The sequence below is a fragment of the Electrophorus electricus genome, chromosome 18, assembly GCF_013358815.1.
Source record: "Electrophorus electricus isolate fEleEle1 chromosome 18, fEleEle1.pri, whole genome shotgun sequence".
NCBI classification, from domain to species: domain Eukaryota; kingdom Metazoa; phylum Chordata; class Actinopteri; order Gymnotiformes; family Gymnotidae; genus Electrophorus; species Electrophorus electricus.
In genome coordinates, this window is record NC_049552.1 from 14,432,328 (window position 1) to 14,446,607 (window position 14,280).

At 37.1% G+C, this 14,280-nt stretch overlaps 1 protein-coding gene and 1 gene segment (V, D, J or C); both read left to right on the plus strand.

Annotated features, from left to right (window-relative positions):
- The first annotated feature begins 1,779 nt into the window (after positions 1 to 1,779).
- Positions 1,780 to 4,878, plus strand: LOC118242985. The segment is given in 4 exon segments: positions 1,780 to 1,819; positions 1,983 to 2,275; positions 4,473 to 4,523; positions 4,843 to 4,878. Coding segments are annotated over 4 exon segments (420 nt in total).
- A 3,368-nt stretch (positions 4,879 to 8,246) lies between these two features.
- On the plus strand, positions 8,247 to 10,580 carry LOC118242986. Its single transcript, XM_035536490.1, has 4 exons — positions 8,247 to 8,337; positions 8,431 to 8,740; positions 9,981 to 10,347; positions 10,575 to 10,580. Exons 1-4 carry the CDS (start codon positions 8,298 to 8,300, stop codon positions 10,578 to 10,580), a joined length of 723 nt encoding a protein of 240 aa, XP_035392383.1. The 5' UTR covers positions 8,247 to 8,297.
- The last annotated feature ends 3,700 nt before the right edge of the window (positions 10,581 to 14,280 follow it).

Below are 14,280 nucleotides of genomic sequence, written 5' to 3' on the forward strand. Positions count from 1 at the left end.
CCAACTCATTCTCATTCTTAATTTCCATGCCAAATGTTATTGATTATGTTCATATTGATATTCAGTATTGTTACTGCTAAATCATCATTCAGCCAATGACAAAGTATTTAATAGAGTGATGCCAAATTTTTGTTTTGTTTTGTTTTCTTAACTAAACTATATTTGCAGGAACAGTCTACAGTACAGTGGTGTTGGTAATATCCCAGTGCTGTGCATGGATGTGATGGATGTGTATGTGGAGTATATAGATGAATGTGTATCTGGAGTTTCTATATGGATGTCTATCTGGAGGTTTCCCACACTGAGTGGAAATCATAACCTCTCTGTGTTCCAGTCCTCCCCTCTCCACACACCAATTTAATGTATGTGTGCGTTTGTTTGTTTGTTTGTGTGTTTGTGTGTGATCTCTCACACCAAACTCTTCACTGTTAAATCAGCATTTGATTCAGAAGGTCACTTGCAGGTGCAGAGCAGTTTATATGAATGTTTTGAATGCACACTGGGGTGAGGTTTAATCTGAGTAAGTTGCAAGTACCATGTACCTTGGTATTTGCTTAAAATAGGAAGTAGCCTATGTTCAGTCTACAAATCATACCAATTTAATCATTTTGGTGAGGATTATTTAAATATTGTGATTACTTCCTGGTTTTGTGTACAATGGTACTCCTCCATCTTCCCACAGAGAAGTTGCTGTTGGCTACATTTTTTTTACAGTAGTCCAGAATGAGCAAACCAAACATTCACACTAGAGAATGCTTCTAGCACTTTTATGTTGAAGTCATTGCTTGGATGGAAGATGTGGTAGTTAAACTTTGCATTGTGAGAAGATTAAGAACCCCAATTTTGAAATATGAAAGATCATATTTAGTTGCCTGTTTTCTGATGGACAGGTAATTAACAAAGCAATCTAAATACAATTTTTTGTTTGGTAGCTTTAGCAAGAACATCTTCATGGGCATATCTGCCAACACAATTACCCATTTTCCAAATGTCAATGTCATATCCTCAGGTTTTTGAAAAATTGTAGTCTTGCTAGTGTGAGAAATATCTAATTGCTAGCAGCATTGTAAGATTTTTAATCAAACTAGTTTATAGTTGGTGCACTAGTAAGGTGAAGAATGCAAAAAATTAAATCCAATTCAGCAGGCAATAAGAGTCAGCCAGGATGGTAGAAAAAAACAGATGAACTTCACAGACACCATTTGTATACAACAATGGAGCCTCAAGAACAACTTAATCCTTAAATTAGAATTCTTCTTTAATCCTTCTTTTCTCCCCCCTCGGGGAGTTCCATCCTCCAGTGATGATTTTCTCTTATTTTATTATCTGGAGGAAGTGTCATTCCTCCAATCATGGTCCTCTTTGTTACCTTCTCATCTCTTATCAACTCCCTCTTTCTTGAAAACAAACCTCGTAGTGTATTAATATCTGTTTGATCATCACTTTTCTCTTATCATTATTTATAATTAAATTTAGGCCCAGGCCCTCTATTGGGCCTAGCAGATTTGAACCTATGTGTGTGTGTGTGCATGTGCGTGTGTGTGCTTGAGAAAGAGAGACAGAGAGCGCGAGAACGCGAGTGCATGTCACGATCTATTGTGTCCATTTCCCTGATTTAGGCCTCAGGAATAACAGAGTTATTGCTTTGAACTTAAGCCTTAGGCCCTGACCTCTTTTAACGCAGAACTGTGGGGAGGAGCTTCATAAAGCTTTATAGAGATAAAAGGATATAAGACTAAAGAAATATCTCAGAAGATTATCACTCTGACAAGACCACTCATGTTCACCATTACACTCCTGTGTGTGTGGCTTTCACTGGGTGAGTTTAGACTAAATTGTTTAAATTATATTAATTACATCAGTGTAAGTGTAGAATATGAGTTAAATTATGTGTTGTTTTAAAAGAGCAGAGTGATAGACAGACTTATGTAACTATGGCATGAACTAAACCTGTTATCTTTATGGTCTCTACTCTATGACAGGTGACTCTATAGCAGAGGCAATAGAACCACTTTCCCTCAATGAAGCTGTGCTTCAGGGTGGTAATGTTACTCTGTCCTGCAACTACAAAGAGTTCAGTGGTACTGTACATAATCTCCAGTGGTACCGACAGTATCCACAATCCAGACCAGAATTCCTCCTTTATATCTTACCAAGTGGAACTAAAAGTGAACCTCTCCCACCGCGTCTATCTGCCAGTGTTGATAAAAATCTGAAACAAGTGGATCTGTTGATCTCCTCTGCTGCAGTATCAGATTCTGCACTGTACTACTGTACCCTGGTGCCCACAGTGACAGGAAACCCAACTCCACTGTACAAAAACCTCCCACACAAAGAAAGCTTTAGTAGAATAAACTAGTGTAGGTACACAACTGAGATTTGGATGCCTTCTCCAAGCTCTAAAACTTTGACATTTGCACATTTCCACAGAGGACTTGAACAAATGAATTATACGCTGTATAGCTGAGCCATTTTGGCAGACATGGAGCACTCTGTCATGGAGTCAGGAGTTGTATTCTCCACATGCTCGGTTCCAGTCGGCAACTACCAGAACCTCCACTAAACTCACTGTTACAAAACCAACTTTGGCAGATTCAGCTCTTTATTACTGTACTCTTAGAGTAGGGGCCCAGTGATGCAATACTAGACAATCTCCTTTGTATTTGTACATCAAACCACAGCTGATTACAAACAAGAAAGCCCATTACAAGTATATGGTAACACCTGCAAAAATTACTTCATTCTGGTGTTTGTTGATAGGCCAGCCTGTTGTTACATCAATGTCAATTGTTGTTGTAACTGTGAGCGGTAAGGAGGCAGACGCATATGCAGAGAAGAGCGAGATTTATTATGGGCAAATCCAAAATCAGAGTCGTTAGGGCAGTCCAGGGTCATAGAGCCTATACAGAGTGGACAAGGATACATTATCAAACGAACAAAACACACAGAGGCAAACAGAGAAAACAAGATATAACAGAAGCTAGGAAACATGAAGGCTAGGATAACAAAACAGGCTAACAAACGAAGGCTTTGAAACAGATGAGCTTTCAATCATCCAGACATTAAACCAAACACAATGAACCTAACACAAACTCAACCAGCAAATAAACATAACGTGCAGATCAGATTCAAAGAAACATAATGAACCACCAAGAGCAAAGGCACAAGACAGGGTTTAAATACATGAACTCAACAAGACTAGAAATGAGGGACAGGTGTGGAAAATCAAACGAGGGGCGGAGAAAATGAAACTATGGCATGGCACTAAAATACACAAGACAAGGAAAAGCAGGGAAGGACTAATCATGACATGTATTATTTATTATCTTCATATTGTTATTATGTATATTTAATATGTCATCCTCAAAGTCTCAGGCAGACATTTTTGAGAAAGTTAAATTGATTCCTCAACCATGTTTTTTTTTACTTAATTAAAACTATACTCTGTGAATGAACAGTTTATAGTGATATTGTTAATATTGCTGTTCTATATTCTACATGAAGTTCCATATTCTACAAGAATGTATATCTGGAGTTTTCTGCTTTAATATTAGTAAAAAGGCTTGAATATAAATATCAGAAACAGGATTGAATACAACTGCAAATTATTATCAGATGTGCAATAGAGAGATACATTGATTGTTTCAGCTGTTATTTGCTTTTGGGCAATTAGCATACTTTTATCATTCTAAATTAAATACTGATAATATCAGATTTTTGAGTTATTATGTGGGTTATCTGATATTCCTAACTGTAATCAAATGTCCCCAGTAATCTAAACTCTAATGAACAAAAAAATCTAAACTTTGAATTTCAAATAATCAGAAATAGACTAAACAAACCAGAGTCTACATGTGGATGGTACAGATAATTTAGGTTTGCTACTGGACTTCCTGTTCTCTCATTGGTTACTTAAAGGAAAAGGAGGAGGAGCTGAAGTATGATGTACAGAAAGAATGTCAATGTGAGACTTCTAAGTTACTTCTAAGACAGACGGCAAAGTATTACACAATGTTTCTCTTTTTATTTATGCTTTTAACAGTACTCACAGGTAAGACTTGGTTCCATTTACAATATATCCCTTACTTACATGTTTATATAATACATGTATGCTTACATGTAAATATGTATTGTTAAAATATTATGTTACAACCTTCAATATGAACCTGTTGAAGAAATCATAAATCTGGATTGGATCAGTTTGTGTGACTAACTGAAGATCTTTTTCAGGTGACAGCACTCAGGACAGCATCACCTCTTTATCTACTGCAGTCAGTTTTAAAGAGGACCAAACAGTTAGACTCTCCTGTAACTACAGCTTCACTGGGACGGCAGACAGTCTGCTGTGGTATCGCCAATATTCCAAATCATGGCCTCAGTTCATTGTTTTAGTGATGGAATATGGAGAAAATCAAACGGCTGATTCTGATCCTCGTCTGTCTGCTCACGTTCATAAGAGTGTCAAGCGTGTGGATCTGCAGATCTCCTCTGCTGTAGTATCAGACTCTGCACTGTACTACTGTGCCCTGCAGCCCACAGTGACAGGAAACACAGATACACTGTACAAAAACCTCCCACTACAAAAATAAAAACTTAAATAGGTATGATATGTTCAGAAGAGAGAACGCTGTATATTTAAAATTAATGCGTCATCATATATCTAGGTGGCCTATAGTAACATATCATTATGATGTGTCTTTAACTCCTAGTGTCTTGATTCAAGAAAAATTGGACTCATGATCACAAAAAGTTAATTTACTGAAAGCCATAACATGGAGGTTATGGCCACTGCCATATTGAGTTTGTTGTGTGTATTTTTGCATTCTCAGCTTTATTTTGCAGGCTGTCCAGGAGATGGTGTTGCAACAGGAGCAGTGATAAGCAGCTGATTCCTATCAGTTAGGACTGAGAGCCGTGACTAGTCAGCGGATTTGTGGGCTATTAGTTATATACTCATGTTGAGTTCGTACTGGTGGCCCATGGTGTCTTGAGTGGTAGAGTCCACATAGTCATGGTAGATGCAAGGTTTGTTGTGGGTCAACACAATTTGTACTTAGTTTTTTTTTAGAATGAACTGTACGACTTTGTATTGAACAATATTTGTAGGTTCTTTGATGGGGCCACGTTTGGCTTGTATTTGACACAGGACGGCTTTTGTAAGAAGCCTTGAGTTATTGCATTTATGCAATCAGATCTGGAATCATGAGTAGTCCTGATACTGGTATGCAAAGAGCGCTATGAGAAATACTGGAGAAACACTGTGGAATGCAAAGCCGTGTAAGGTTATCTTTCAGTTTGTTTTCTTTGTTGGAGTTGTAGGGGTGTATGTCATTTTTGCTTGCCTTTTCTCCTGTTTTTACTGTGTTAGACTGTTAGTGAAGTTGTAATTTTCCTTATTTTTCTTTTCATTTAGAGAAGTAAATTGTCAGATTTTGGTTCAATTGTTTTGATTTTTATGTTGATTTGACCATATCCTGACATACTCCAATTATTATTATTATTATTTTTTTTCCATCATAAATTCTGATGATAAAATTAATTAAAAACCTACTGCAGTTCTGCATATCTGTGGGGTTTTTTTTATGTTGTGTACATTCTAGACTGAGCCATTATAATATGTGGAACAGTGGAATTTTCAAATCACCTAAATGCAGCTGAATGAATTTAACAGAAAGCATGTTTGTTAATTACTTTGAAAGTCACTGGACATGTATGAATCTCTGTAGCTTCATTTCTCCAACCTCAACACACACACACACACACACACACACACACACACACACACCCTGATACCAGTAAGGAGGACCTTTACATGTCTCCATAACACATACATCTGACTTTTTGATCTGAGGTAAAGACATTCATCACTGTATTTGTTTTGTATCCTGTGTCTTTGAACTACTAAGAAGTAAAAGTGATCTGTCACAACAAACTCTTCTCCATTAAAACAGCATTTAAGTCAGAAGGTCAAGTACAGGTGCAGAGCAGTTCATATGAATGTTTTGAATGCACACAGATGTATGGTGAGGCTTTCACTGAGCAGTTGTAAGTACCATGTACCTAGGCATTAAATTAAAATAGGAAGTAGCCTATGCTCAATCTACAAATCATGCTCATTTAATATTTTTTGGTGAGGATTATTTAAATATTGTATTGGTTTTGAGTACAATTTCGGATGTCGGACACACCCAGTATTTGTAAATCACACGGTAATACTGATCCAAATTGCTGGTGCAATGCCATTTATAATCCACATTAGATCAACAGCATAAAACCACTTCTGATTCAGTTTGATCATATTCTCAATGGAGAAATACCACCTCATGATTTATATTATGGCATCAGGCTGTATGTAATATTGACACAAAGTGCTGGTGCAATACCGTTAATATGATATACATTAGATCAACAGCTTAAACCCACTGCTGATTCAATTTGATCATATAGACAATGGCCACACACTTCCTCATGATTTACATTATGGCATCAGGTAATGGCTATGGTTAAACAAGTTGTTTGAGAACCACAGAATCAAAATTCAGTTAATTATGTTTATTGCATTTTCTAACAGGTGTATTTTGCGCTGACCAAACCAGAATCAGGAAACTGAGGTTTTTCACAAAGAGCTACAATCTGTTACACTGGACTGTTCATATGATTCAACTAGTCAATTTGTTGTTCTTTACTGGTAGGGACAGTATCCTAACAAAGCACCGCAGTATTTACTGCATAAACCTGCTTGGTCAAGTACTGCTGCTGAGCACAGATCAGACCAACATTTTTCTTCAGCTACCTCTGACCGATCCACTCAGCTCACTCAGTATTAGTGGACTAACTCTGGCAGACACAGTTCTCTTCTATTGTGCTCTTCACACTCAGTGATATAAAGTCTCTTAGAGGTTTTACAAAAACTGATACACTTAATATTTGCTTTGCACTTGACAAGCATCTAAACCATAGTACATAAATACATAGTACATAAATACATACTAAATAAAAAAATAAAATAACAATCTCATGTAAGCCTGCTTTAAATGAAAATGGCTACATATTGAGTGCCGAATTCATTCAAACACTGTTGAATGAATGTAAAACACATCAGGTTTTTGGTTAATATGAATTTGTAGTTAACATTAAAAATTAAGTTTAATTAAAAATAAAAAAGCACAAATATAAAAATAGATAAGTTGCATAAACACAAATATGACTTTGTGTCACCCTTAATATGGAATATTCATTATTGTTTCATGCTTTACAAGAATATAATCTTATACTAATGATTCAGTCAGAGTTTTTGTTATCACTAGAGGTGTTTTGTCATGGTACGCCTCCCCCGCACCCCCCGCAAACCTCTCCGTCTGTACGTGTGTGTGTGTCTGCTGTCATGCCCTCTCGTGTCATTCACCTGATACTTGTTGTATGTAACTGTCAGATGTATATAAGTCTCGGGTTTTGTTGTTGATTTGTCGGTGTTTGGAAGATAGCAAGTGTGCTACGTCTAATTGTTACCTATTAAATAAATGTCTGTTTCGTGGTGCCTTGTCCCAGCATCCTTCTACATCTCCAAACGTGACATGTTTGATACTGTTGCATTGTATAACCCCAAACTTAATATACCTACACACACACACACACACACACACACACATTCACACACACACACACACACACACACAAGTGCACACAAACACACAAACACACCCCCACATACACACACACACACACACACACACACACACACACACACCCACATACACACACACACACACACACACACACACACACACCCACATACACACACACACACACACACACACACACACACACACACACACACACACACACACACATCTCCATAACAGTATACAATTTTCTCCTTGTTTTCTTTCTTCTGGAGCCCAATAAATGTTTATCCCATTAACAACTAATTTGTACTAAACAGTCTATTATACACAAATTAGCAAATTAAATGATTAATAATATTTTAGAATTAAAGAGTCTATGAACAGACAAAACATCATGCTATTTGTCTTTAAAACAGGTTTTGCATTAGCTCGATCTTTGGATAATGTGTCATTTACATAATTGTAGAAATGTCAGCTATGAAAATTGAATTTCTATCTCATTATTGTTTTAATGTTTGTCAGAACGCCCAGCGGAGCTGTTCTCCAGGACAGGAAGTTCCTGTTGTAGTTTTCATAACTGCACTCAGAGCAGAGAGACTCACAGTAGCACATATCAACATTAGAGCAATAACAGCTTCAACACACTACTGATTTAGTTTGATCATATTCACAATGGAAAGATTCTTCCTAATTACTTACATTGTAGTATCAGGTACTGGCTATGAATTTGGTTGAACTTTTTATAGAGATCGACAATTTCTAAAATATTTTAATTGGCTGTTTTTTTCTCACATTTTTCTTACAGGTGTGTTTTGTGATGATCAAATTGGTCCAAAACAGAATCAGGACATTGAGGTTTTTCACCATGAGGGACAACCTGTTACACTGGAATGTTCATATGAGTCAAGTAGTCAAAATGTTTATCTGTACTGGTACAGACAGTATCCGAACAAAGCACCACAGTATTTACTGTATAAAGGTGCCCGATCCCAAAGTGGTGAACACACATCAGACGGACGTTTTTCATCAGCTACCACTGAAAGATCCACTCAGCTCACTATTAGTGGACTAACTCTGGCAGACACAGCTCTCTACTATTGTGCTCTACGCACACAGTGATATAAAGTCTCTGAGAGGCTTTACAAAAACTGATACACAATATTTGCTTTGAACCTGAGAGCATCTAAACCACAGTCATTTTACTGAACGTAGTAACAGCTGGAAAAAAGCCTTCTGGTGGTTGGGGGTTAAGATAAAAAGACCTTTGAACAGACATATTTTTGTATGACACACTTATTACTTTAAAAATTTTATCAAGTGAAGTCAATGACAACAAAACACTGTTCACTTAAAAAAACAGAAAAACAAAAGTAATTTAAATAAACAGACTGTATATTCAATATCATAAAAAATTGAACAGACCTTTTTCAGTGGGTCGCATATTACTTTAAATAAGCAAATCAGGATCAGTGTTGACACACAAGTTAAAGCAGTAACTTTAAAAGTAGTAAATTGTAAAGTCTACAAATCTTTTGTGAAATAAATAATAAGGGTTCTGCACTACAACACACTGTCTGACTAGAGATTAATTTATGTGATGTCTCAAGGTGTTTAGCCATTCTGCTGCTTGGCCTTGTCAATGACATAAATGCTTTCAGATTTAATTTAATTAAAATGTGCTCAAGATTAACTTCCCAAAAGAGATTAAAGTGCCTGGACGATGCATGAATTCAAAAATAACCAAAAATGCAACAAATGTACCAAAATGCAACATTCCTCATATGTATGATCCCATGTAAATCAGTAAATGCATAAAGTGTATTTAAATAGTTCTACAGTATATCTTCATTATCTCTGCTTTATAAGGTGATTATAAAGTTCTCTTCATCATTATTCTGACTAGTATATTTTGCAAAGTGAAGGATAACCAATATCAAAAATGATCAAATGGTACTTGAGAGAAACACTTTGTGATGAGCAGCGTGAGGCGGCGTAAGGGAGGAGTTCTGTACCTCAGTAGAAAAGTACATGAATCCCATTCAGCTTTGGCTTTTCACTCACCATCATCATGTGGCTCTTTGTACTTTCTCTCATAGTATCACTACTTTTAGGTGAGTTTATCTTGAGTAAAGGTTTTAATAATGAAGTAATTTGTCAATTTATGTTGAATATTTATTTATCTCAGTGAAAATCTATGCTGAATACTGCAAATTCCAAAATATCAACAGATATTTTTGAAGAGAAGATCTCCTCAACAGGATCTAACCAGAGACAATGACAGACAACCAATATATAAAAGTGGATGTAGTCATCCTTTTGCTGCAGTTAACACTTCTTATTTTTTTCAGTCTGCAGGGGATGTGACTATATTGAACAATCTGAGGAATTAATGACTGCCAGTGAAGGAGATGCAGCAGTTTTAAAGTGCGAGTACAACACTGAAGATCAGTCACCATGTCTCCTCTGGTACAAGCAACAGAGGAATGGCTTTCCAAAGTTTGTTCTAATGAACTTAACATTTGGACAAGGGCACACCGAACTTGAGATTAAAGCAAGATTTAGTGGAAATCTGGATTCCAAATCCAGTTCTGTTCCTTTGAGGATTCAGAAACTGCATGTGATTGACTCTGCTGTGTACTACTGTGCTCTGATGTCCACTTTGACAACAACACACTCACCCCTCATACAAAAACATGAAACAGGAATCACTGAGCATAGCTGGGTTAGTCAATGTATGAACCACAAATCTTTAGCACTTTCAGAGGAGAAAACATCCTTTACGTCAATGTCCATCTGAATGTCATGTTCAGTCCCTTCCATGTTCTGTGTTTTCCATGTCATGTGTTTGTTTTTTTACATAGTTTCATGGTTTTAATTAATGTTAGAATCCTTGAGGGTTGTTTCTTTGTGCTCCGTGTATTCGTTTCTCTTAACCTTTGTGTTTCCTAGTCCTGAGTTTTTCCCTGTCTTAGTTCCTAGCCTGCTTTCCTAGTTAGCCTTTGTGTGTTTTTGTTTTGTAAGGTTTCCTTGTACTCTCCATGTCGGCTCTGTGACCCTGGACTCCCTTAATGACCCTGATTTTGGATTTGCCCCTATTAAATCTCACTCCTCTCAGCACATGCATCCGCCTCCCTCCTTACCGCTCATCATTACACTGAGCAATACAACCTCACAATTCTTGAATAATATAAAATGCCATAATGAAACTATGAGAGCCACAAAATAGAGTCTTATAAATCCACACAGTCTTCATGTCTATATAATGTCTTATATATACATACAAGGACAAGTGTCATTATCTCATTGACCTTCAGTGGCTCAGTGAAAAACAGTATACTGGGGTTCAGTTTACATTTACTGTGGCTGGTCTAAAATGAGAAAGTCGTGGTGTAACAGATGCACATCCTGTGTGGGTTTCCAGGGACATATTTCCTCATGTGAAGTGTTTACAACATACATCACTATTACACAGATAATCCTCACAGAGCTGTGCTCCAAAACAGCTCAGCTATACAGCGTACTGCACATGTGGAAATACATACTACTGACAGTCACTGTGGCATCAGGTCATTCATGGTTATCGCAAAACCAATATTCATGTCATTGAACATGCAGATGGTAATGTCTTTATTTACCTTTTAAATCTGTTTAAATATAGTTTTTTCATACATTTTTCTTTCCACTCTTCCATAATACAGGTGTGTATGCAGATACGATTGGGCCGAGCAAGGAAGACACAAACATTGTAAAGGAAGAAACTAAAACTGTGACTTTCACATGTTCATATGAGTCAACCAGCACTTACATTTCTCTGTACTGGTACAGACAGGACAGGACAGGTAACAGAGCACCACAATATTTACTGCATCAAGGTGCAAAGTCCTATAAGGGTCAGAAGAGCACTCCTGCTGATGCAAAGTCTCTGAGAGGTTGTACAAAAACAATATTAGATAATTCCCTTTGTATTTGTACATCAAACGACAGCTGGTTACAAACAAGGAAACCCATTACAAGCATGTGGTAACACCTGCAAAAATTGAAAAAAAAAAAAAATTACTTAATTCTGGTGTTCTTTGATAGACCAGGCTTTTTGTACATCCATGTCAATTGTTATTTATTTATTATATTCAAACTGTTATGTATATTTTCTTATTTCATCATTCAGGGAGACTTTCATGAGAATGATAAAGTGACTTTGTGAATGAACAGTCTCCATTGATACTCTAAACCTCTCTGTGTTTCAGTCCTCCCTTCTCATTCTCTCTGATAGGCAGCTCTTTACCTCCTTCTGCCCATCCTGTTACATCAGTATATTTACTGTGATAATACCAAACACTATAATACTTCTGGGCAATGATAATAAAACCATAATCTAGCCTGTCTACTCGTGTTAGTTATGCCCTTTTTAAAGATCCCACTATTAAACATTACTATTAAGCATCATAACAGTTCTGTGATAATTTGCACTGAATATGTGACATGAGAAGTTTGTCTGCTTTTGGTTTTCTGCCAGTGAGGAGATTTGAATAGGTGGAGCTATATGTGCTAATGTGTAACTATGTGTCTATAACTGTTACGCTTCAGCAGGAACAGGCAAGAGGCAGAATGCAAATGCAGGAGGTGGTTTAATAAGTGAGGGTAACAAAATACGGAGGGTAAAATAAACCGAGGCAAGGGGGAAACACTGGGGCAAAAACACTACAAAAACAGAGCAAATGGAAAAGCAAGGGCGACGACAACAATGGTGAGCGTAATCAAGACACAACAGAACCTAACTTACCAAAATAACCAACAACCTAGGGAACAAAACACAGGGCTTAAATAACCAAAACAATCAGGCATTAAACAGATACAGGTGAACATGCGAACAGTGAAAACTAAAACAAGGAGTGGAATGTGGAACAGATGGGGGCAGAAAAAACGAAACCAAGGAACGGAACAGTGAAGTAAAGGAAAACAGACATGACAGGGAAACTGAAGAAACAGTGATGCCAGGAGGGTGGCCATTCGTGACAGTAACAGCCTGGCATTTACATGTAATGCTAGAAATCTGAATTCACAGTCCAAATAAACATGATACTCTTCTATTGTGTCTTCATTGCTCTCTCCAATTTGGGTAAGTAATGCACTTACACAGGACTTAAAGTGACTTTTTTTTATTTTTTTGCTTTTCATATTTTCGAGGGTTGAGCACTTTTATTATTGCATTTAATGATTTCAAAAGAGGTTATTACTTTTCAAGGAGATTATTAATGAATTTGCTTTTAGTCACAGGTCTGGAAACTATCAGACCAGACCAACCCACCATGTCTACAAATGAGAAACACAGCACCACACTGTCCTGCACATATGATGGATCACCTTTTAGTCTCCTCTGGTATCGACAAAAACCTGGATCAAGACCAGAGTTTCTACTGCGTATTGACGAAGATGACGGATATACTGTAAAAGCTGAACCACCTTACCCACATTTGTCTATCAAACTTCATAAAAGTAACAAAAAAGTGGATCTGCTGATCTCCTCTGCTTCAGTATCAGACTCTGCACTGTACTACTGTGCTTTATGGCCCACAGTGACAAGAAACCCAGCAATGCTTTACAAAAACTGCGTGGGGAGTTAAAAGGCTTGTGGTGATATTATCTGTATTCTTATCTGAGGCTTGAAAATAAAACACAGACATGCTGAATTTCTATTGTATACACTGACACATCTAGTGTGAAGGCTATGGGATGTCTCTATCCACTTTAAATGCATTTACTCTATTCCATTTACATTTCGTTAAGTAACAACTTATTTTGTATGTGTGATGCTGGATGGGTGTGAGTTGCAAGTGTGGATATGGAGTTTCTTTTTGTCTCCATGATAACAAAACAGAAATGCACTGCAGCAAGCGTTCACAACAAAAAAGCAATATAACAGCTGGGAGAACGAACTCTGAATGCTTTAGACATGGCAAAGCAGCAGACAGTCTAGTGGTGCAGCAGATGAGTAATGCGGAGAGAACCTGTGGGCTTTATACAGGGAGAGGGAACAAAGAAGAAAAAGTTGAACATGATCAGTAATCAGCATATTGTGAATGGTACAAGTGCAGTGTGTGTGTGTGTGTGTGTGTGTGTGTGTGTGGCAGTCGGCATGTCCCTGGGCAGGGATGCCAGGTAGACCGTGACAGTATGACATTATTAGATATTCAGCATTCACATTATGAAGAAAATTAAAATATAACTGATAAAGCTAAAAATGATTCATGAATATATCTGGGTTTGTCAAGTAAAGTCAAGCCCAACTCAGTTAGTTGGTGCAATAAAGACTGTAATTAGGAAAACTGCTATTGTTGGTTGGTATCCATCTGTAGATGAGGTGTTGGAAAGTTTGAGTCACTGGCCAGGACACTATTCAAATTTTGATCATGAGGAAGTTTACTGTTATTAATCTAGCAATGCTAATAATTTATTGCAAGCTGTGGCTATCTAACAATTTCAAAGCACAAAGTAGACTAATATTTTGCCATACTATGTAGCAGATTAGCTTGCTAGATAGCAGGCCTCAACACTAACTGAATAAGACAGATGACACAGTAAGACACAGAATACACAGAAGACCACTCAAGTTACATGATTCCTTTGAAGATTTATAGGTGTCTCTCATGTCCTGCTA

What these genes read in the sequence shown, in the direction of transcription:
- LOC118242986 (XM_035536490.1), top strand. Translation starts at nt 8,298, where the DNA reads ATGGAAAGATTCTTCCTAATTACTTACATTGTAGTATCAG. An exon ending in TACTTACATTGTAGTATCAG is followed by an intron (nt 8,338 to 8,430) that starts GTACTGGCTATG and finishes TTTTTCTTACAG; the next exon opens with GTGTGTTTTGTGATGATCAA. An exon ending in TATTGTGCTCTACGCACACA is followed by an intron (nt 8,741 to 9,980) that starts GTGATATAAAGT and finishes TTCAGTCTGCAG; the next exon opens with GGGATGTGACTATATTGAAC.